The sequence below is a fragment of the Canis lupus genome, chromosome 34 (genome assembly GCF_048164855.1).
Source record: "Canis lupus baileyi chromosome 34, mCanLup2.hap1, whole genome shotgun sequence".
NCBI classification, from domain to species: Eukaryota; Metazoa; Chordata; class Mammalia; order Carnivora; family Canidae; genus Canis; species Canis lupus.
Genome location: NC_132871.1, coordinates 9,803,031 through 9,825,249, shown reverse-complemented (window position 1 = coordinate 9,825,249; position 22,219 = coordinate 9,803,031). Strand labels below are relative to the sequence as shown.

The 22,219-nt window shown below is 42.2% G+C and overlaps 1 protein-coding gene and 1 long non-coding RNA gene across 6 annotated transcripts in view; one reads left to right on the top strand and one right to left on the bottom strand.

Moving 5' to 3' along the window:
* NFE2L2 (NFE2 like bZIP transcription factor 2) overlaps positions 1-22,219 on the bottom strand; it is a 97,417-nt gene that overhangs the window by 30,235 nt on the left and 44,963 nt on the right. The window contains exon 1 of one of the 5 annotated variants that reach the window (XM_072811266.1): positions 3,356-3,521. The exons of 1 other annotated variant lie outside the window; for it this stretch is intronic. Coding sequence is in view for 2 of the 4 variants with exons in the window: in XM_072811261.1 (XP_072667362.1) it covers positions 2,977-3,021 (45 nt within the window). In the remaining 2 variants the exon portion in view is untranslated. Of the gene's footprint in view, positions 1-2,038; positions 2,193-2,533; positions 2,591-2,976; positions 3,138-3,355; positions 3,522-22,219 lie in introns of those variants that run through there. 3 more of the 5 variants (XM_072811261.1, XM_072811262.1, XM_072811264.1) reach the window with 3 other exon arrangements.
* LOC140624224 (uncharacterized) lies at positions 3,655-6,701 on the top strand. The gene is made up of 2 exons (XR_012023727.1): positions 3,655-4,434; positions 6,534-6,701. It is a non-coding gene; the product is annotated as an uncharacterized lncRNA (long non-coding RNA).

Below are 22,219 nucleotides of genomic sequence, written 5' to 3'. Positions count from 1 at the left end.
TCCCCAACCCGGGACTCCAGGATCACGCCCTGGGCTGAAGGTGGCGCTAAACCGCTGAGCCACCCGGGCTGCCTGAATTGGGGCACTTTAAGCTGGACTCTTGGCCTCTTTGTGCCTCTTTTCTCTCCCTGGAAACAAGATAATAGCATTTCCCATGGGGTTAGTGTGGAATTATGCATGTGAAGCAATTATTGCAGTGCCTGGCATGCAAGGGAGTGCCCAATAACTTGTCTATGATCATCTTCGTGCCAAATCCTTCCTGCACCCAAGAGTTTGCACTGAAAAATTAACCCCAGATCAAGAAAAAAGAGAAGTACTGTTTGTGCAAACCTTCTTTTACATTACGTTCAGCCAGTAGATAGGCAATTCCCAGAAAAATGTGCTTACAGTCCACAAAGGGGTACTTTATCTCATGTAGCTCTAAAGGATATTTCATCCTGGATAAATATTAAGAGAAATAGTGTATTTGGCCTTCAGCTCATCCTGGTAATCTTAAAGAAAAGACTGGAGTTCTTTTTTCTGGCATTGTTTATAAAAACCCAAGTTACCAAAAAAGAAAGATTCCAAAATGGCCCAAGTTATTTTCAACGCAGGAAGACTGATGTGAATTGTGTATTTATTCTCTTGACACACAGCTTTCATCATCTCTCAAAAGTCTAAAAAGTCGTTATCTAAAAAGTCAAGTTGTTCTTTGCTTAACATTCATTCAGATAAGAGGCCTGTCCTATTTTTCTTTTAAAAATAATCAGTCTAGTCCAAGATCAACTTCATCCCTCATACATAAAAGTACTTTCTCTCTCCAAGACACCCTCGGAAAGGGTCATGGACGGTTCTTTCCACCTAACGGAAAATACAGGCTCTAAGGCTCTTCTTACTACCGTTTATCAACATCTCTGCACACAGGATGAAAAACTGTATCCTAGCACCACTTCACACCTGGAATTTCTTTGACAAAGGACAGAATCCGTTTCTGACTGTGCTCAAATCTTTCCAGACTCCCAATAATTATTTGAGATGCATCACCACTCACGGACATGAAACGGATTCCAAATTTTACTCCATTTTTTTTTTCACGGTCTTCAGATATGAAAACGGTGTCTGATTAAAAATGGGAAAGCAGTTACTTTATCAAATGAAGCTGAAAGTTCACATTTAAGAGAGAGAGCAGTACACATGCTCCAAGAGTTTTCTGTGTATCATGCGGAATGTGAAATTACGCAGTTCTTTATTGTGGTTATTTGAAAATAATAGAGGGCTCTAGGGTACAATGTAGAAAAACAAAAAGTCCCTTAGCCTCTTATATCCTTTGGTGGTAAAGATCCCTAAATACGGGGCTATGGGGCTGTGCGGACAACTGCCGATTAGCAGCGAGATTGGAAATCACGATTTACACTTCATGCTAGTGTGAACTGCGGGAATACAACCCTGACCATTGCTGGGACAAAGTTCAAGGCAAACAGCTTTAAATGACCAAAAAACAAACAAACAAACAAACAAACAAAAAAAAAAAGAAAAAAGAAAAAAGAAAAAAAAACCCCAAACCAGCACAATAAAAAAATCATCAACTTAAAGCCTTACTTTATTAAATTTTCAAGATCAGTCTGAAACTTCACATTCAAGAGTACACACATGCGCTCCCAACTGTACCTGTTACGTTACACATTCCCTTAAACCGAATTTCCCCTAAGAACTCCATTACCCAAACAAAACAAAGCAAAAACAAACAAAAAACCCAGAAAGGTAAGTAAACAGTTCTTTGAAAAGTCCCTACGAAGTAGGAACAGAAACTTGCTCTCACTTTTATGACAATTTACAAAACTCGTTAGCAAAACATTATGCAACACAAGCGTCCCTCCCTCTGCCCTATAGCCAAAAAAGAAAAAAAAAAAAAAAAAAAGGGCAAGCAAGCACCGTGCTAGGACCTCGAGGCAAGTTCTCAAGCAAACGGAGACGAGAAACTGTACGAAGCGTCCACGAGACCAAGATCCCAGGACGGCCGGAAAATCCACAGAAACGCTCGTGCGCTCCAAAGCCTTACCCTTGACAGCGCAGGGCAGAACACCCGGCCTCACACATTTTGGAGCCGCGGTTCTGGGACGCTGGAGCCCAAGACAAAGCGCCCAGGGGAAAACAGCAGTTGCGCAACAGCGGCCGCGCGGCCCGGCCCGGCCCGTGACCCGGCGCGGCGGGGGCGCAGGCCGGGCAGCCGCACAGGGCCCCCCGAGGGCCGCCGCGACGGCCGACCGGCCGCGGGCGCCCAGGCCGCGCCCACGCAGCAGCCGCGCGCCCCCGGGACGCTCCGCCGGGCCGAGAAGCCGGGGCGCGGCCGGGCCCCAGCCCGCGGGGCAGCGAGCGCCGCCCGCTCCGGCCGCCGCACGTCGGGGCACCGCCGCGCGCCCAGCGCCCAGCTCCCTCCCCGCGCGGGGTCGCGCGCTCCCGCCCGCCTCCCACTGCGGGCTGCGCACAGCAGCGCCCCTGGACGGCGGCGGCGGCCGGGCGGGGGCTCCGGGGCCCGGGCCGGAGGGGGCCTCACCTCCCCCGAGAGCGGCCCCGTGACTAGGCACATTTCGCCGGCTCCGAGCGGAGGAGCAGCGCAGCCCCGGAAGGGCCGGGCCGCGCCGGCTCGGACCGCCCCCGCCCCTGCCCCTGCCCCTGCCCCTGCCCCTGCCCGCTCACGCCCCAGGGGGGCGGCCGGGGCTCCCGGGGCGCAGCTGCCGGGGCGGGCGGCGCGGCGGCACAGGCCCCCTCCCCCGCGCGCGCCGACGCGGCCTCTAGCCTCCCCCCCCGCGCCCTCGGGGCCGCACCCCCGCCGCCCCCGCTGCCCTCGGGGTGCTCGCGGCCCCTCGGGTTGCCGCCCCCACTCCGGCCCGGCGCAGGCGCAGCGGCTCAGCCTCGGGCCGTGGACGGGAGGCGCCGGCCCCCCCGCGCCCCTGGGCCCCGTCGGGCACCGCCTGGGCTCCCGGGTCGGGGCAGCACCTGCTGCGACGGCAGTCCGGGCGGCGGCAGCTCCAGGTCCATCATGGTGAGCGGGGCCCCGTGCTCTGGCGCTCCCCGACGGCGGCGCTGCTCCGGGCTCCCCGGCGCTCGCTGCTCCGCGACGCGGCCCGAGTGGCCAGCCCGGCTGCCGCCCCGCTCCGCCCCCGCCCCCGCCCCGGGGGCGGGGCAAGAGCCCGGGCCCTTCCTTCCCGGGCCGGCGGCGCGGGCCGAGCTTCCGAAAATCCCCCGCCCCCGCCCCCGCCCCGGCTGACGCAAGAGGCTCGCTGGCCGCGGGCGGGGGTCCCCCTGGGCGGCCGCGGGCGGGGGGGGCGGGAGCTCCCCGATTCCCCCCGCCCCCCGCCCCGCAAGTAAAACCTACGCTCCCGGGCCGCGAGATTAAGAGCTGTTGGCCGAAGGTCGCTCGGGTTCGGCCGCTTTGAAACAGTTTGAACAGTTGGAGCCAACACGCCTGCCGACCCGGCCGGGGCGCCGCTACCGGGCTGCGCCCCCGAGCCGCGCGGCCGCGGAACCCTGCCCCGCCTTATCTCCCCGCGAGCCCGAGAGCGGCGCCAGCCCTGCGGCCGGGCTGAAGGTTGGCCCCGGGCCCTGCGCCGCGCCCCCCCCCCCCCGCCCCGCCCGGGGCCGGGCCAGCGGGACTCGCACGGGGCGAAGCGGGCGGGCCGCGCGGGGAGCTCGTGCTCGCGGTGACCCTGAACGCCCTCCGCGCGCTCCCACGCGCTGCCCTCCGGCCCGGCCCGGGTCGCCGCGCGCAAGCGGGGAGGCCCCTCTGGGTGGGACAGTGGTCAGCACTGCCCAGCAAGAGATCTCCGCCCCCGCCCCCACCCCCGCCAGGAGCATCGCGGACCCAGCTTTGGATTTTAGAAATGAAAATAAAGACGACCCAGGTTACAAAATCGTTTGTGTAGTATGGACCCGTCTTGCGGAAACGATGTGTCCGGGAAAAGAAATGGAAAGTTGTTCACCAAAATAGGAGTTGTAACGTCACGAATGATTTTGATCTTTCGCGTTACTCTACGTATATGTAAAGTCTACAATGAATATGTATTACGTTTTACATTAAAAGAGGTTATCTAAAATTTAATCGTCCACAAAAAACTTCAAGTACTTGAAAACAGGAATGTTGTGAAATCTACGATTTAAGAGAGAAGAGATAGATGGTTTTTCTTTTGGGCATTAACAATCTAACTCTTTAAAATAATGCCTGTTTTTAGTTTCCAGTTTTTTGGAATTATGCAAAGTCAGGTGAAGTAGACTGTGTTGGCAGAAGTTCTACTATTTCATTCAAAAACCTGACGGGAACAACAACAACAAAAAAAGCCAAGCCTGACTATTGCAGATCAACGCCCAAAAAACTGCAAAGAATTTACCCTCTGTTGGTTGCATAATTTGACACTCCCAGGATTATCTGTAAATTTATATGATCAAATATTCCTTGAGGTAAGTGAAGCCTAAATTAATTGCTTGTAATTAAAGCAAACTTCTTCAACTTGAATTAAACCTTTTCAGCTGTTATTTGAAGAGCCTGCAAAATGATCTGCACACCGAAAACAAGCTTAGGAGCAATTATTTACAATGAACCTGACATGAGACATGCAGAGACATAATGAAAAGACATATCTGCATCAAAGAAGGGCACAAGAGTATATTATTTAACAATTCCAGTTACTTATTAGAACTACTACTTGGGAGAAAGTGGACCATGAACCCAGGAGGTAGGAGATACCAAAGTCGTATATGGCACAGTTGCTGCCCTCAAGGAGTTTATAAAGTGTTTGGTATTTCCTGTTAAGCAACAAATTTCCATTGAGTTTAATGAATGAAATAACCTTTATTTTTCAAAACTGCAGTTGCTAGGAATGTATTATTTTAGGCACCTCCAGAGTACATATTTTCAAAGGGAGGAGAATACTATGATAACAGTCTAAACATGTTAAAGAAAAATAAACATTAATGAAAAGCTGCTTGATGTTAAGGGGTGGTTCCACACCAGGAAAGGGAACTCCAGTCTCAGACTATCTGTGTCAAAGAAGTTCCCAGTCTTTGTAGACGCTGAAATGACGTCTCCATGTGAGAACCTGGGCCCTTCTTTGCCCTCTAGACTATTGTGCTGTGGGGGCACAGACACTTTGAGAAGCTCCAGAGGAACAGGGAAGAGGATGCTGGTTTTCCTCTTGTGTCCCGGTGCCATGGGAATCTTTACTGTCTGAATTCTCTGCTGTCTTTGGAAAGACGACACTTTCTATATGCTTCAAATATTTCAGAATTATAATACTTTGTTCTAGAGTTATTGTAGGGATCCCTGGGTGGCACAGCGGTTTGGCGCCTGCCTTTGGACCAGGGCGCGATCCTGGAGACCCAGGATCGAATCCCACGTCGGGCTCCCGGTGCATGGAGCTTGCTTCTCCCTCTGCCTGTGTCTCTGCCTCTCTCTCTCTCTCTGTGTGACTATCATAAATAAATTAAAAAAAAAAAAGAGTTATTGTAAAAAATAAAAATCATCAGTTAAGTCTTCTGAGCACACAAAGTTTGGATAGTGGTGATGCAATGACCCATTTATTTCACCTTCTTCTCTGTGATCTAACCTGCCAAGTTGGGGATCCCTGGGTGGCGCAGCGGTTTGGCGCCTGTCTTTGGCCCAGGGCGCGATCCTGGAGACCCGGGATCGATTCCCGCGTCGGGCTCCCGGTGCGTGGGGCCTGCTTCTCCCTCTGCCTGTGTCTCTGCCTCTCTCTCTCTCTGTGACTATCATAAATAAATAAAAATTTAAAAAAAAATAAATAAAATAACCTGCCAAGTTTGCAAGGCTATGAAAGCCTTTTCAAGAGAGATTGCAAGAGATCTACTGCTTCAAAATCCTTCATCACTTTGAGGCTTCTTCCCCCTTCTTTTCACTTTCTTTTTAATTGTACTCCATGTTTGGGACGCCTGGGTGGCTCAGTGGTTGAGCCTCTGCCTTTGGCTCCCTATGGGGAGCCTGCTTCTCCTCTCTTTGCCTGTGTCTCTGCCTCTCTCTCTCTGTCTCTCATGAATAAATAAATAAAATCTTAAAAAAAAATTGTACTCTGTGTTTGAGCCAGATAGTATCCACTATAATGTGTTATAGTAGAAATTATTCTTTTTTTAAGATTTTATTTATTTATTCATGAGAGACAGACACAGAGGGGGGCAGGCAGAGACAGACAGAGGGAGAAGCAGGCTCCATGCAGGGAGCCGGACATGGGACCCGATCCCAGGACTCCAGGATCACGCCCTGGCTGAAGGCAGATGCTAAACCGCTGAGCCACCCAGGGATCCCCTATAGTGGAAATTCTAAATTTGTCTAACTTACAGTTGGAAAATATTGGGTAACTAGTTTCCAAAAATGGTGCCCAATGAACCACCCCCTCCTCATACTGATGTGCTTTTATAGTCCCCCCACATTGAATCAAGGCTGGCCCTGAGTTGCTTTAACTTGTAGAAAGAGGCTGAATCTGATACTAAGCCAGGACTCTGCCTAAGCCTTAAAAAGTCCTGAAAGCTTTTAATTTTATACTTAGAAGTCAGCATTCATGGAGAAAGTCTATCCTCATGGGAAGAGAGGCCACAGAGAAAACCCTGAGGGATGAGACTCCAGGTGGAGGGGGAGGCTATGTGAACCAAAGCACCAGATATGTGAGTGAAGAAACGGTCTAGGAAACTTCCGGCCCACTTAGCCAAGTCTCCCTAACTCCAGCCCCAGCTGCCATCTGACATCATCAACGAGAGACTCCAAGCAAGACCTAGAGAAGACTGCCTGGCTGTGCCTAATCAGCCCAAAGAATTGCAAGAGACTATGGTCAATTGTTTTCAGCCACTAAATTTTGGGGGTGGCTTGTTTTGCAGCAATAGATAACGAAATAGCATATATTAAATATCAAAGGCAAAGTTTTTCCTGGCTGCTTTTTGTTTGTTAACCATTATTGGAAGCACATATAGGGATGGTATTTAGCAACTTAATAGAGTCTCAAACCCTTAGAAGCAAATTGATTTCCCTGTGAGTGAGGAAGGTATCTTTCCTATAATGTATACTTGTTGCTACATCCAAAGTATGTCACCTTCTCACAGCGTGTATCAGTATCATACTATTAGATAGATGATGGTAGATGATGAGATATTCTTACCAGAATACACGTAAGAAACACAGACATTTCATCAATTAAATAAATGGAGATATAAATGCATATAGAAATTCTGGCTCTGACATGACTTCATTTATACCAGTTATGTAAGAGACTTGCTGAATATCTGCTGAGGGAATTTGAACTTTGGGAGCAGCATGCCCAGTGGATAAACTGAACTCCTGTATAGCAGTGTTCTAAATAATAGGTGTATTAACTTCAAAACACACCCATAACCTTGGTTCCTTGGTGTGCATACCTCACTATGCAAACTACTGATACAGAGAACTATCTCCAAAGCCAGTTTTAACTTGTATAGTTTCCTGCTGATAATAGGAACAATGCTCTGCAGAAACTGCAGTGCCCTGAGTGAAGAGAAAAACCCATTTAAAGAGTACTTTAGAATTGTGTGTTGATGCTTATATAAATATATATGCATAGAAAAAAAAACTGAACATATGCTCCAAAATGATAATCATACTTACTCTTTTTTTTAAAAGATTTTATTTATTTATTTATTTATTTATTTATTTATTTATTTATTTGAGAGAGAGAGAGCATGATTGGATGAGAGGGGCAACGGGAGGGAGGAGCAGGCTCAGGGCCAACATGGGCTCCATCCTGGGACCTTGGGAGCTTCTGGGACCAGAGCAGAAGGCAGATGCTTAACCAACTGAGCCGTCCGAGTGCCCAATCATAACTACTCTGATTAGTTAGATTACTTATGATTTTATTTTTCTCATTTTTGCCTGTCTGTATTTTCCTAAATAAACATATATTACTTCTATAATATTGAGTAAAAAAAATTGGGGTGAGACATGGGGAAATGGAGGAACACTTGCTTTTCTCCCAAGTCACTGGGTCCATTTCATTTTCAAATTGAATTTTAACCACAGGCTTTGTAAATCTTTCCATTCTGTATTTACTAGAGTGGAGCCTGGAGAATTTGACCACATCTTTAAGTACGGATGTGGTAAGGGTCTAAAGATCCTTTGCTCTTTCAATCTATTGCTATATTTGCAAAGTTTCATTCAGCAGAATCAGAGCCCCGAGACAAAGATGGAATTTTGAGTACATTGAGTAGAGACTAAACCACAGCTTTGGAGTGATACTCAAATTTGCCCATACATAACTTTGCCATATAAAAAAAAAATAGAGTACATAAAAACACTTTTACCTAGAGCTATGTCTGCAAGGCCAGTTACCAAATATTAATAATGGGTGTTAGATATCAGATAACTTTTCCTTTTATTTTGTATTTTTCTGCACTGTTCAAATATTTACAGTAAACATTTTTAGAATTGGGGGGAAAAATGAAACTTTTCATTTTGGACAAACAAAAAGCTGAATACAATCATGGAAGAGCAAAGTATCCTCATGGATGGGCCTTTCAGACAAAGTCTTTATTAACACTCTCAGACTGGACTGTGCAAAAGAGAAGTAAGATTTGCCAAGGTATTTGTCCTTTGGCATTTGCTATTTCATAGATTTTCATTTTGGCCTTTGAGCCAAATATTGGAGTTAAAAGAACCTTTAAAGATCTTCTGGCCCAAAGACGGCAAGTAAGTTTTACTTTGATTGCCAACTCTACGATGCTTTGTTGAGAATTCAGAAGCAGCTTCCCAGTTTGGTTTAAAACTTTCAGTGATTGATTAATAACGTCTACTACAGACACAGAATGGCTGGAGTAGTGGCACACACAAGGTGTTTTTCCTCACTAATCTAGCCCGATTCTCTACTTTTACATTTGAGGAAACTGAGGGGTGAGGTGGTTACCAGTGATCACACAGCTAGCTATTGGCAGAGCCAGGAGTGGAGTAATATTTCCTGATCCTGGCATTACTTTCTTCCCATGCAACAAATTGACTAGGACTTTGAAAGGCATATTTAGTACTGACCAGCCCTAAAGGTCAGTTGTAAATTTTATTTACATGCCAGCAACTTATTTTTGGAGGAGATTAATAACTCAGTTTATTAATGTTATAATTATTTCATGTATTTAAAAAATATTCCCTACAAATCATGGAGACAGGAGTAGGTCCAATAATATAAATCAGAGGGCTACAAAACGATGATGTGAGTTGCTCAAAGCTCAAGAAAACTATTTTCTGAAGCTGGCCGATTCTAAAGCCAGGCTCAGTCCACTCTAGGTCAGGTCTCTGTAGAGTCCCTTGGCTGTGCTATATTTACTGAGACTACTGACAGCAAGGCTCCATGGAGATTACATTTTTCCACATTCTGTTTAATTAATTCCCTGTGGACAGAATGATAGAGTATTTTTCACTAGAGAGAAAACTTGCAAACAAATAAGAGAACAGAATTTCTACATGTAGAAGAACCTCAAAGTGAAGGGCAAGAAAAAACTAAATAGACCGTTTGCAACTTCGGCCTTTCTACCTAATGGTAGGGTTTTTATTTTTCTGTTTCAATGAAAAGGTCTAGGAGCCTTTTATAAAATGTACTGACAAGACTATAAACAAATAAAATCTTAAAAGTGGGACGCCTGGGTGGCTCAGGGGTTGAGCATCTGCCTTCGGCTCAGGGCGTGATCCTGGGGTCCTGGGATCGAGTCCCACATGGGTTCCCTGTGTGGAACCTGCTTCTCCCTCTGCCTGTGTCTCTGCCTCTCTCTCTCTGTCTCTCTGTCTCTGTCTCTCATGAATAAATAAATAAAATCTTTTATAAAAAGACTTAAAGACTATAAACTATTATAAGTCTTGCACTTCTTCCAATAAATTAAATTCCTCTGGTTGTGTGCTTCTAAAAAGCTTAACATGCAGGTAACTTTGCTGCCAGTTGAAAGCTATCTTTCCTAGTAAGGTTTAGGTATCTGTTCATCACATTTCCTTCTCCTGAAGAGAGAGAAAATATTTCAGTCTCTGGGGTTCATAAATTTTAAGAAGTTTGTAATGGTAAATGTATGAATTCACTTGCCTTTTAAAAATTAAGTTTTGAGGGGTGTCTGGGTGGCTCAGTTGGTTAAGTGTCTGACTTTGGCTCAGGTCATGACCTTCATGTCCTAGGATCAAGTCTCACATCAGGCTTCCAATTCAGTGGAGAGCCTGCTTCTCTCTTTCCTTCCTTCCCTTCCCCTGCTTGTTCTCTCTCTATCTCTGTCTCAAATAAATAAATAAAATCTTAATAATAAAATAAAATAAAATAAAATAAAATAAAATAAAATAAAATAAGGGTTTTGACTATGGGCCATGCACTTTACATGGATCGTTTTATTTAATCCTCTCAGAAAACCAATGACATAGGTATATTATTAACTCCACTAAAAATGAGGACATGGAGGCCTGGAAGCAGCTAGCTATTTTTTTAATCTATGGCCAAGCAATTAGTAAGCAACTGAGTAGGTCGCTTTGGCACTATAGTCCTTAAGCACAGAGATTTGCTGGTTCCCTTAGATGTCAACAAACAAACGAACAAAAAACAAGGGTTATGAGGGGATTTGAGTAGAACTGTTTTCTGAAATGTTTTGCTAAAAAGTATCCAGGCAATTTACTCATTTAAAAAATAACAGTTGGGCAGCCCAGATGGCTCAGCAGTTTAGCGCCTGCCTTCATCCCAGGGAGTGACCCTGGAGACCCCGGATCCAGTCCCACATTGGGCTCCCTGCATGGAGCCTGCTTCTCCCTCTGCCTGTGCCTGTGCCTCTCTCTCTGTCTCCTCTCTGTGTATTCTCATGAATAAATAATAAAATCTTAAAAATAAATAAATAAAAATAAATAAAATAAAAAATAGGGATCCCTGGGTGGCGCAGCGGTTTGGCGCCTGCCTTTGGCCCAGGGCAGGATCCTGGAGACCAAGGATCGAATCCCACGTCAGGCTCCCGGTGCTTGGAGCCTGCTTCTCCCTCTGCCTGTGTCTCTGCCTCTCTCTCTGTCTGTGTGACTATCATAAATAAATAAAAATTAAAAAAATAAATAAATAAAAAATAAAAAATAAAAAATAACAGTTGATGAGGGTCACCATGTTGGGGGTTTGAGGGGACGACCCAGATGAATTAAACATGGATTCTATCCTCAAGACCCTTGAGGTCCAGTAATTAAACATCACCATTGCTCACAGCCAGGAAGTGGTGATTGCTGCAGAAAGAGGCAGTGGATCTAGCCAACCTAATGGCAGGGTTGTCTCTATATTTTTATGAAAAATCGGCACACTGCTTCCCCCCCAAAAAAAAACAGCTTGAGGGGGCATCTGGGTGACTTAGTCTGTAGAGCAACTGAATCTTCCTTTTGGCTAAGGTGGTGATCTCATGGGTGGTGGGACTGAGCACTGAGTCAGGCTTTGAGCTCAGTGGGGAGTCTGCTTGAGATATTCTCCCTCGGCCCCTCCCCCCACTCATACTCTCTCAGTGAAATAAATAAATCTTAAAAAAATAAAACCACTTTATGTTTAGGTGACATACAATAATTTTTTAATAAGTTTTGATGTTTACGTGTGAAGCCATCAACACAATCAAGATAACTATATCCATCACTCCCAGAGTTTGCCTGCTTCTCCCTGTCCCCTATTCCATCCCCAGGCAACCACTGATCTACTTTCTGGAACTATGGATTAGTTTGCATGTTCTAGAATACTGTAAGTGAAATCATACAATTTGTACTCTTTTTTTTTTCTTTTTTAACTTTTATTTATTTATGATAGTCACACACAGAGAGAGAGAGAGAGAGAGGCAGAGACATAGGCAGAGGGAGAAGCAGGCTCCATGCACTGGGAGCCCGACGTGGGATTCAATCCCGGGTCTCCAGGATCGCGCCCTGCGCCAAAGGCAGACGCTAAACCGCTGTGCCACCCAGGGATCCCCAATTTGTACTCTTTAAATCGGCTTCTTTCACTGCACATAGTTGAGATTTGATACATATGTTTTTGCATTTATTAATAGTTAATTGCTCTTAATTGTTTTTTTAATAGTATGATGTTTCCTTTTATTTTTTAAGATTTTATTTATTTATTCATGAGAGACACACAGAGAGAGAGAGAGAGAGAGAGAGGCAAAGACACAGGCAGAGGGAGAACCAGGCTCCCTGCAGGAAGCCTGATGTGGGACTCGATCCTGGGTCTCCAGGATCAGGCCCTTGGCTGAAGGCAGCACTAAATCACTGAGCCACCTGGGCTGCTCGTTTTTTATTGTTGAATAGTATTTATTGTATGGTTGTGGCACTATTTGTTTATTCATTCACAAATTGATAGACACTGGGTTGTTTCCATTTTTAAGCTATGAATAAAGCTGCTGGTCATTCACATACAAGTCTTTGTATGAATATACATTTCATTTCTGCTAGGAGTAGAATGGTTGGGTCACATGGTAGGAGTATGTTTTAACTTTGTAAGAATCTGCTAGGGGCACCTGCGTGGCTCAGTCCATTAAGTATCCATCTCTTGATTTCAGCTCCAGTCATGATCTCAGGGTGTGGAGTCAAGCCCCCAGTCAGTCTCCCCACTCTGTGGAGTGTCTGCTTGAGACTCTCTCTATCCCTCTCCCTCTGCTCCTCCCCAATCTATTAGAGTTCCAGTGTCTCCACATTCTTGCTAAGATTACTTGGTATAGTCATTTGTGTGTGTGATTGTGGTTTTAATTTGCATTTAATTTTAATTCCTCTTATGACTAAAGATGTTGATTATCTTTTCCTGGCACAGCAGTTTTAATGTATAATATAATGTTTCCTATACATTGACTGAGAGGAAGGGATACAACCCTACACTATGCATCATTGTTATAAATTTTGCCATTAGGGGTGCCAGGGTGGCTCAGTCCATTAAATGTCCAACTCTTGATTTTGGCTCAGGTCAGGATCTCGAGGTTCTGAAATTGAGCCCCCACCCCTCCGTTGGCTCCATGCTGGGTGTGGAGCCTGCTTAAGATTCTCTCCCTCTCCTTCTGCCCCTTCCCCCTCCCCCTAAGAAAATAAAATAAAATAAAAATAAAGAAACTTTGCTGTTAGATAATCAAAGAGGAATTATGGGAAGGAAATATCATTAACTATTGATTTAAATGACAGTAAAATTCCAGAAAATATAAAATATGTGTATTAATGCAAATTTGAGTTTGTAAATAAACTACAAAATATTAAGCTTTTACCTTCTACTGATATTTCAGAACTTCTTCCATGCTCCATGGATTGATGGACCTACTTACTCATGCTTCCTGAACTCTGTTGAGAAGCAACAACTATTACCTCTTTGTTCAACCTCCTTGACTCCTCTCTTTTTGTTTTGTTTTTTAAGGGTTTTATTTATTTATTTCAGACAGTGAGAGAGAGAGAACACGAGTGGGAGGAGGGCCAAAGGTAGAAATAGACTCCCTGCTGAGCAGGAGGCATGACATAAGGCTTGATCTCAGGACCCTGAGATCATGACCTGAGTCAAAGGCAAACACTTAACTGACTGAACCACCCAGGCACCCGGATTCCTCTCTCCTAGAAACCCTAGTTGATACCATAAACAATTTAAACTGAATTGGTTAAACTTTTCTATTAACTATCCTGACAAGGTCATTGAAGATTTATTAACAATGATAACAACAAAGACCTAAACACGGAATAGATATTTTGTGACAATACTTATTTATAAGATAGAGGAAGTTTCTGCGTATAATATAAACTTCTCTATAAAGGAACACTATGGAGACATTGCTTGCTAAAGTTGATCTGTTTTAGTGTTCTGGGGAAGTAAGTATTGTATTGTCAGCAGGAAATATGTCCTTTCAATTTCAGTTGTCCATTCCAGGAGGAAGGTCATATAACGCCAACACTTAATTTCCTTTTAATCAATTCAATTTAATAAAAAATCATTACATGTACTCTGTGAAGTATCCCATGTGAGACTTGAGTTTATTGGGCACCTACTACTATGAAATCCTAGGTTTAGCTCATTCCAAAACCTTTACTTTTTCATTGGGCCAACGTAGGTCCCAAGATACCACCCAATCATTATTTGCAATAATTTATTCACAATAAATTAAGTATTTGTGAATACTTCAATAACGTAGGGACTATGATCTGTACCATAATTTTTGCCATGGACTTCATTTAAGTGTATGGCATACTTTGAGGGTGTAGCATAATTCCATGCTATTGGGGTATAATAAAGCTATATACACTGTACTATAGTTTTTATGTTGAAATTCAATTTAAGATTTCCACATTTTTCCTTTTCTTTCTTAATTGCTGCTTACTAACCTTCTCCTAGTGATCCAAATCTATAAATACATTTAAAAAATAAAGAAATTACAAGGGCCCCTAGAAACTTGTATGTGATTGGTAGTTGCTCACGGATGAATTTGAAGAATATGACTCTACGGAATGAGATTCAGATTTTATGGTCTGATTCCAAGGTCTAAGGTTCTTCAAAACTAACTGACAATCAGTGGCAGATTCAATCACAGGACTGTACTCACATTATCTCTTTTACTATAGATCATCTTCATGATTGCAAAAATCCAAACCCTGCTCTGAGTGAGCTATGCATCAATAATTCACTGTAAAGTGAATGTCTTGCTCCTTGGAAGGCTTAAAAGTAGAGGAGTATGTGTTTTAGGAGGAGAGTCACATCAATGTGGCTAAAAGAAAAAAAATCGGGTACCTTTTTAAAGAATGTAATAATAATATAATGTAAAAATATGATAGTAACTTAAAAAATATAGTGACTTGATATGGATATTCAAAAGACATAGAGCAAAGCAATTCAAATGTACAAAAGATCAGACTGTTGGAAGGTTTGAGGATAAAAAGGTAAAGGAATAGATGTTGGAAAAAACCAACTAACCTCATTTATACATTGATCATTTTAATGGAGAGTATTGTAATAACCAAAATGAATAGTTATCCAGTGTCATTTCATGGTATTCTTGAACTGTCATTAAGGAGCTCAGAAATACATTGTGTACAGTTACAATGTGCTTTTCTCTAAGAAATTCTCTGTGCAGTAGCAGAATTTTAACAATCAAAATGATAATCAGGTATTCTTAAAGTATTAATACTAATTACAATTTCTAAAGCTGACATTTTGACGAACCTGCTGGGTATTATGGTGGAAAGAATATGAGCACTAGAGACAGACAGGTCTGGGTTCACTCACTAGCCGTGTGATGTAGGGAAGGTTGATTAATCTCACTGACATCAATTTCCTCATCTGTGAAATGAAAGTTTTGTGAAGCTGTCATAATGTATATAAAGTTACTTGGGAAGATGAAGAGCAGTTAGATCCTCTGAAATGATAATCCAAAACCCAAAAATTATTATGTGAGAAGCATTGAAGTAATAATGGGCAATTGCCATTCTTTTAGATTTCGTTATTTTCATAAATGCTTGATGTTTGGCATAATCAAAAAAATTACTGGTCTGAACTCGAGAGACCTAGTGATTCTTCAAAATAAAAATAAAGGAGTTAGGTTAGGCAAGTTTCTCAAGGGCAAAACCATGCTATTCATATTTTTATCCTATTGCTTTTTACTTTGTCTGATACATGGGTACATTTGATAAGTATTTGTTAAATGAATTAATGTATGAATGGACTTGTTGATTTCTAAAGTTTCTTTCAATATCAACTCCTCTCTTCTTATAAAAGTAGTGTAAAAGTGTATTGTATAAACACTGTTTTGTTGTGTTATATGAGGCACATGTTATTAAAAATATCAACTGCTGGCCTGCTAGAGACCCTGATATTTATTTTGAAATGGGGAGGCTATATAGGTTCTTTCATAGATATTTATAACAATCATTTACTACTCATCAAGGAATTTTCTGAGTCAAAGGAACATGATCTTGAGGAGCTCTTCATAATGTGATATTTGCTTCATTGCACTAGTGGAATGTCAGATTCCAGTTAGAAAATATTTCTAATTAATTTCTAATAACAGCAGTAGAAAATTAGGAATAATTTTTAGTGTTCTTTGAAACCCTTTTATGTTTGTAATTTAGAAGCCTTTGCTGGCTGAATTCGGTAGTTCTATTGCCAAGAATTTTCAGACTACATAAACATTTTCATTTGCTGAAATGTTAATGTCTTAATTTCACATCCACATAATACTTAGCCCATTAGAGCTAATGGCCTCTACCATTCACTTTTACATTGCTACCTAATTCAGAATTATTTTCCAGTTCTAATTTTATATATACCCGAACTTACACATTGGATGTGCTATGTAAGCCCAGTGGCTTATGGTGAGTGTGCAGAAGGAGGTCAATATTTATTTCAACTGCTTATCTTTGTTCTAAGTGGATTTGGCAGTGCCACGACATTTCAGAGACTCAGAAAATAGTGTTGTCTTCGGCTACTACAAGATTTTTTAAAAAAGTATCCTATCTCCTTCTCTTTTTTTTTTCCTATCTCCTTCTCAATGATGAAATATTTTCAGGTCAGTAGCTGTCTGTTCGCATTGGTTTTCTCTGAGTGTAGGTTTAAGGGTAGGGGAACATTCAACTCCTACCTTAGGCATTTCTGTATTTGATTTTTCCACAAGCACTTCTACAATATTCAATATTTGAATAGGTAATGTATGAACATGATACAAATATTTAAAAAATATGAAGGGTGAAGGTTTCTCTCCCTTCTTTATCTCCCATTCATTAGATCTCTTCCAGATCCACTGTTACTGGTTTCTTGGATTATCATTTTAAAGTAGTTTATGTATATACAAACACATATTTATAGGTATATATATTTTATGGGTTTTTTTTCTTTTTTCACACAAAAGGTAGTAGACAGTGCATACTGTGTTTTGGAGATTTTTACATATCAGTACAGCATCTCCTTTCTTTCTTTTTTATGTATTTCTATCTTTTTATGGCTGCATAATATTCCTTTATACAGAATGCATTATGAGTTACTTAACCAGTTTCATATTGATGGACATTGAGTTGTTTCCAATTTTGCTATTACAAGTAATGCTACAATGAATAACCTTATACCCCGGTCATTTTATGTGTCAAACATATTCATAGCATATATTTGATTACAAGGAATCGTTGGGTCAAAGGATATGTGCATTTGTAAGATTGATGGATTTTGCCAAATTGACCTCCAAGGAGTTATATCAATTTACAATCCCACAAAGATAATGAAACTTTTAAATGTTTGAAAATCTCATATATGAAAAATGATATACCAACAGTTTTCATTTGCATTTCTCTTATGAGTGAAGTTGAATATCTCTTCATATATATATATTTTTTTAATATATTTTTTTAATTTTTATTTATTTATGATAGTCACAGAGAGAGAGAGAGAGGGGCAGAGACATAGGCAGAGGGAGAAGCAGGCTCCATGCACCGGGAGCCCGATGTGGGATTCAATCCCGGGTCTCCAGGATCACGCCATGGGCCAAAGGCAGGCGCCAAACCGCTGCGCCACCCAGGGATCCCTCTCTTCATATATTTATGAACTTTTCTGTGGGTTGTGACTTTGTGATTTATAATAAGAAATATGCATTTGGTCCTCATAAGTTTCTGGCAGAGCTCCTACAATTCTTGGAATTTCCTAAGTGATGAGTCACAATAGAGATATCTTTTGTTATGTTAACGAGGTGACTTTTGGAAGGCACGCAAAGATGGGGGTTGGTTGCCAGGGGAGCCAACCTTATGATTAGAGGCTTGGAAATTTCAGTCACAACCCCCTGACCTCCTGGGATGGAGAGGAACTGGACATTGCATTCAGTCACTAGTGGCCAATATAACCTAAACAACCGTGCCCATGTAATGAAGCCTCCATAAAAAAAAAAAAAAGCCTTAAAGGAAGGGGTTCAGAGAGCTTCCGGGTTGGTGAACATGTGGAGATTCTGGGAAGATAGAGCTCTCAGAGAGTATGGAAACTCCATGACTTTCTTTATACCTTGCCTTATGCATCTCTTCCATCTGGCTACTCCTGAGTTCTATCCTTTTATAATAAATAGGTAATCTAGGAAGTAAAATGTTTCTTTGAGTTCTGTGGGTTGCTCTAGAAAATTAGTCAAACCCAAGAAGAAGGTTGTTGGAACCTCTGATTTATAACCCATCTTTAGAAGCACAGGTGACAATGTGGACTTGCTTTTGGAATCTGAAGTAGAGGGCTGGCAGTCTTATAAGACTGAATCCTTAAACCTATGGGATTTGAGGGTGTCTGTCTCCTGGTAAATAGTGTCAGAATGGAGTTAAATTGTAGAACACCCAACTGGTATTGCTTGATGGAACCTGTACCAGAACCCTTTGGTTGTTTATTCATTTCCATTGCCCATTTTTCTCTTTCGTTGTCAACTTTTTGTCTTTCTCATTTCTAGTAGTGCTTTGTATACAAGGGATATTAGTGCTTTGTTATATGAGTTGAAAACTCTTTTTCCCAGTTTGTCATTTATTTTTTAACTTTAATTATGGTGATTTTTCTTATTCTCAAAAGAAACTTTTTTTATGTAATCAAATTTATCAATTTTTAAATGGCTTCTGGATTTTCAGTCACATTTACAGAGACCTTCCAAGGTTATAAAGAAATTCTCCTATAGTTTTCCTCTAGTGATTTTATTATTATTATTATTTAGATACTATAAATTCTTTTTTTTAAGTTTATTTATATTTAGCAACCTCTACACCCAACATGGGACTCAAACTCACCAACCTGTAATTAAGAGTCACATGTTCTTCTAACTGAGCCAGCCCTCTTCTAGTGATTTTGTTTTATTTATTTCTTTGAGAGGAAGGGGAGAAGGAGAGAGAGAGAATTTTAAGCAGGCTCCACATTCAGTGCAGAGCCCTATCTAGGGTTTGATCTCACAACGCTGAGATCATGATGTGAATTGAAATCAAGAGCTGGATGCTTAACCAACTGAGCTACCCAGGCGTCCCTCTTCTAGTGATTTTAGTTATAATTTTTTACTTTTAAATACTTACATAATATCTTTGTAATGTACTTTATTGAATAGTGTGAAGTATGGACCCAGTTTTATTCCAGATGGCTATTCAGTTATACCAATGTTACTTATTGAATAGTTTCTTTTCCCTGGCGATTTACAATGTCACCTTTATCACATACTAATTCCTGTATCTCTTTGGGTCTATATCAGAATATTCTCATCTGTTCCACTCATCTGTATGTTCGGTTATGGACTAGGTCGAAACTGCTTTAATTACTGAGGCTTTTTAATGTATTTTAATATCTAGTAGGGTTAACCATTCCACCTTCTGTCACACACAGAAGAACATATTTCTCTTTTTTTCAGAACTTCCCTGGCTATTCTCCTCCTGTTCCCAATACAGATTTGAGGATTATTTTGTCAAGTTCAAAAAAGAACAAAAGTTGATATTTTTTGGGGACTGTGTTAAAAAAAAATTTTTTTTTAAGATTTACTTATTTATTTGAGGGGGAGAATGTGTGTGAGCAGGGGAGGGGCAGAGGAAGTGAATCTCAAGCAGACTCCCCTCTGAGTATGGAGCCCGAAGCAGGACTCGATCCTACAACCCTGAGATCATGACCTGAGCCGAAATCAAGATTCCAACACTCAACGGACTGAGCCACCTAGGCGCCCCGTGCTAAAATTTTAAATGAAGTTAGAGAAAGTGACATTTTAACTGTTTAGAATTTTCCTATCCAGATATGTATTTCCACTTGTTCAAATTTTTGGGGGGCCCTTTGGTTTTGTTTTAAACTTTTCTACATATAGAGCTTTTATATTTCTTGTTAAACTTATTCCTAGATATTTTCTCTTCTTTGTTGCTACTTTAAATGTAAGTATTTAAAAAAAAAAAAGCAAGCAAGCATGTTCCTTCATCTTTCTGTCTTCTAATAAGATATTGTTTGTATATATTACATTGATTGGTTTCTGTATATTAATTTTGCATCCTTCTACTTTATTAAATTTTCTCAGTGTTTCTAATAATTTGTCACTTGAATTTCTTGGACGTAATCATATCACCTGCAAAGAGTGAGTATTTTTTTTTTTCCTTTTCCATTTCTATACTTGAAATCTTTATCGTGTCTAATTGTTACTGGTAACACCATCAGTGAAATTTTAGATAATAATGGTGATAGAGATCATGCCTAACTTTAGTGGGGCTGCCCCTACTGTTTCTCTCTCAAGCAGAATGCAGGCCTTTGGGATGACATAGATTTTATCGTGTTAAAGAAGGATTCAGCTGTTCCTATTTCAAGTGCTTTGCGTCAGGTTCTTGAAACTGTGAGCGTTTTCATAAACACCAACCATACTAAAACTATTCTTCTGACGTATTGGTCCTCCCACTGTCCAGTCTCTTGCTGATGTCTCTTGTCTCTTGTTGTTGATGTCTAACCAGAAGACAGAGGAGGAGGGTGTCCCTAAGGGTCAGCTTCCCAGAACACAGAGCAGGGTGGAGAAGAAGGCCTGACGGGAGATCTGAAAGAGCAGACAGGGTAAAATCTAGTGCAGAAGCCAAAACCAGATAACAAAACACTCTCTTTATTAGTTGGGGGGAAAATAATTATAGGTTGTAAAAAGCAATTTTCCTGAAGCAGCATCACAGTCTGATATCTGTAAGAAAAGTGTGGGGCCTCAGTATTAGGCAATTTTTTTTTGTAGAAAGCTGCCAGTACTAATCTTTTCCAGGTCTCATGCTAGCAGGCCCATGGCCTTAGGTCAGGACTAAGCCTCTCGGATGTAGCTCTCCCTACATCTAGTGCCTTATTTTTAAAACCCTGCCACTCCTTCCTCAGATCTAAAAATAATGTTTTAGTGCAATGGCCATCAGACAGGTTAGTTGTCAGCACCGGAACCAGACACTGTATCTTCTGGGAAGGATCCAGCAGAAGACTGCCTTTTCACTGGCACCCTGGCCAGTCTCCAGGGGTTTTTGGTCAGGCCTACTTCAGATGCCCCCGTGCATCAGCAGGCTTGGCCTTGAGAGCAGAGAGTTCACCTGACTGCACCCCGTGATACCCTCTCCGATGGACTGGTTCCTTTCTGCCAGACATTTGGAAAGTGTTCCAAACTCCGTAGCAATCCCGGCCTTCTACTGCACCGGCTACATATTTAGGAGACATCATGGGTCACAGGGTTGCCAGATAAAATATAGGGCACTGAGTTAAATCTGAATTTCAGAGAAACAATGAGTAAATTTTAGTATATCACAAATATTGCAAGGGAGGGACATCCTTATACTAAAAAAAAAAAAAAAAAAGATTTATTGTTTATGTGCAGTTCCAATTCAACCAGGCATCCAGAATTTTTCTTTGCTAAATCTGGCAACACTTGCCACAGAACTCTTCCCAAAATAATCCTCCACTATGCTGCCCGCCTCCTCCCCCCATTTCAAATCCTTCCACTGGAATTAGGTTCACCAAAGTGGTAAGGCAACCTAGAAGGAATATTAACTGTACAGGTCACAGTTAAGATCTACTTTCGAGGTCTTCATGTCTGACTTCAGTTCCCATTAAAAGTGATGAGTTCACTTGATCAATAAATCTGTTATTTGGGCACTAAGAAGGACGTTTCAGGAGTGGTTGAGAACAAGGGAGGATCATGAGATATTTAGATCCCAGTAGGTGTGTGTAGGGGGCAGGGGCTGGGGGCGGAGCTTCAAGGAGGGCATGCAGACAAGGGGATATTAAAGACAGATTGTACTGTCCTGCCTCACTGGGATCCTGCATTGTTCCTCCCTTGCCTCCCTCTCTCCATCCTTTCTCTATTCAACACCCACTCACCCCCACATTTAGGACATGAACTAGAGGCTGGGTGCTGGAAAGCAGGAGGCCTGGGGACATCTGGGTGGCTCAGTGGTTGAGCGTCTGTCTTTGGCTCAGGGTGTGATCCCCCAGGATCCTGGTATTGAACCCCACATCAAGCTCCCCACAGGGAGCCTGCTTCTCCCTTGGCCTGTGTCTCTGCCTCTCTGTGTCTCTCATGAATAAAGGAATGAAATCTTAAGAAAAAAAAGCAAGCAAGCAGGAGGTCTGGTGGGGAAGACAACTACCAAGCAACCAAGAGCTGGTGGACAAAATAGACCAGGAAGAGAAGTAAAACTAAGAAATGTTTAAAAACGAGGTGCATGACATTTGAGGGAAAAAGTCCAACGTTAGCCAAGAATGACTGCTTATTGCAGGATTCAAAACCTCTGAATGACAAAAATTCTGAAAAAGGAAGT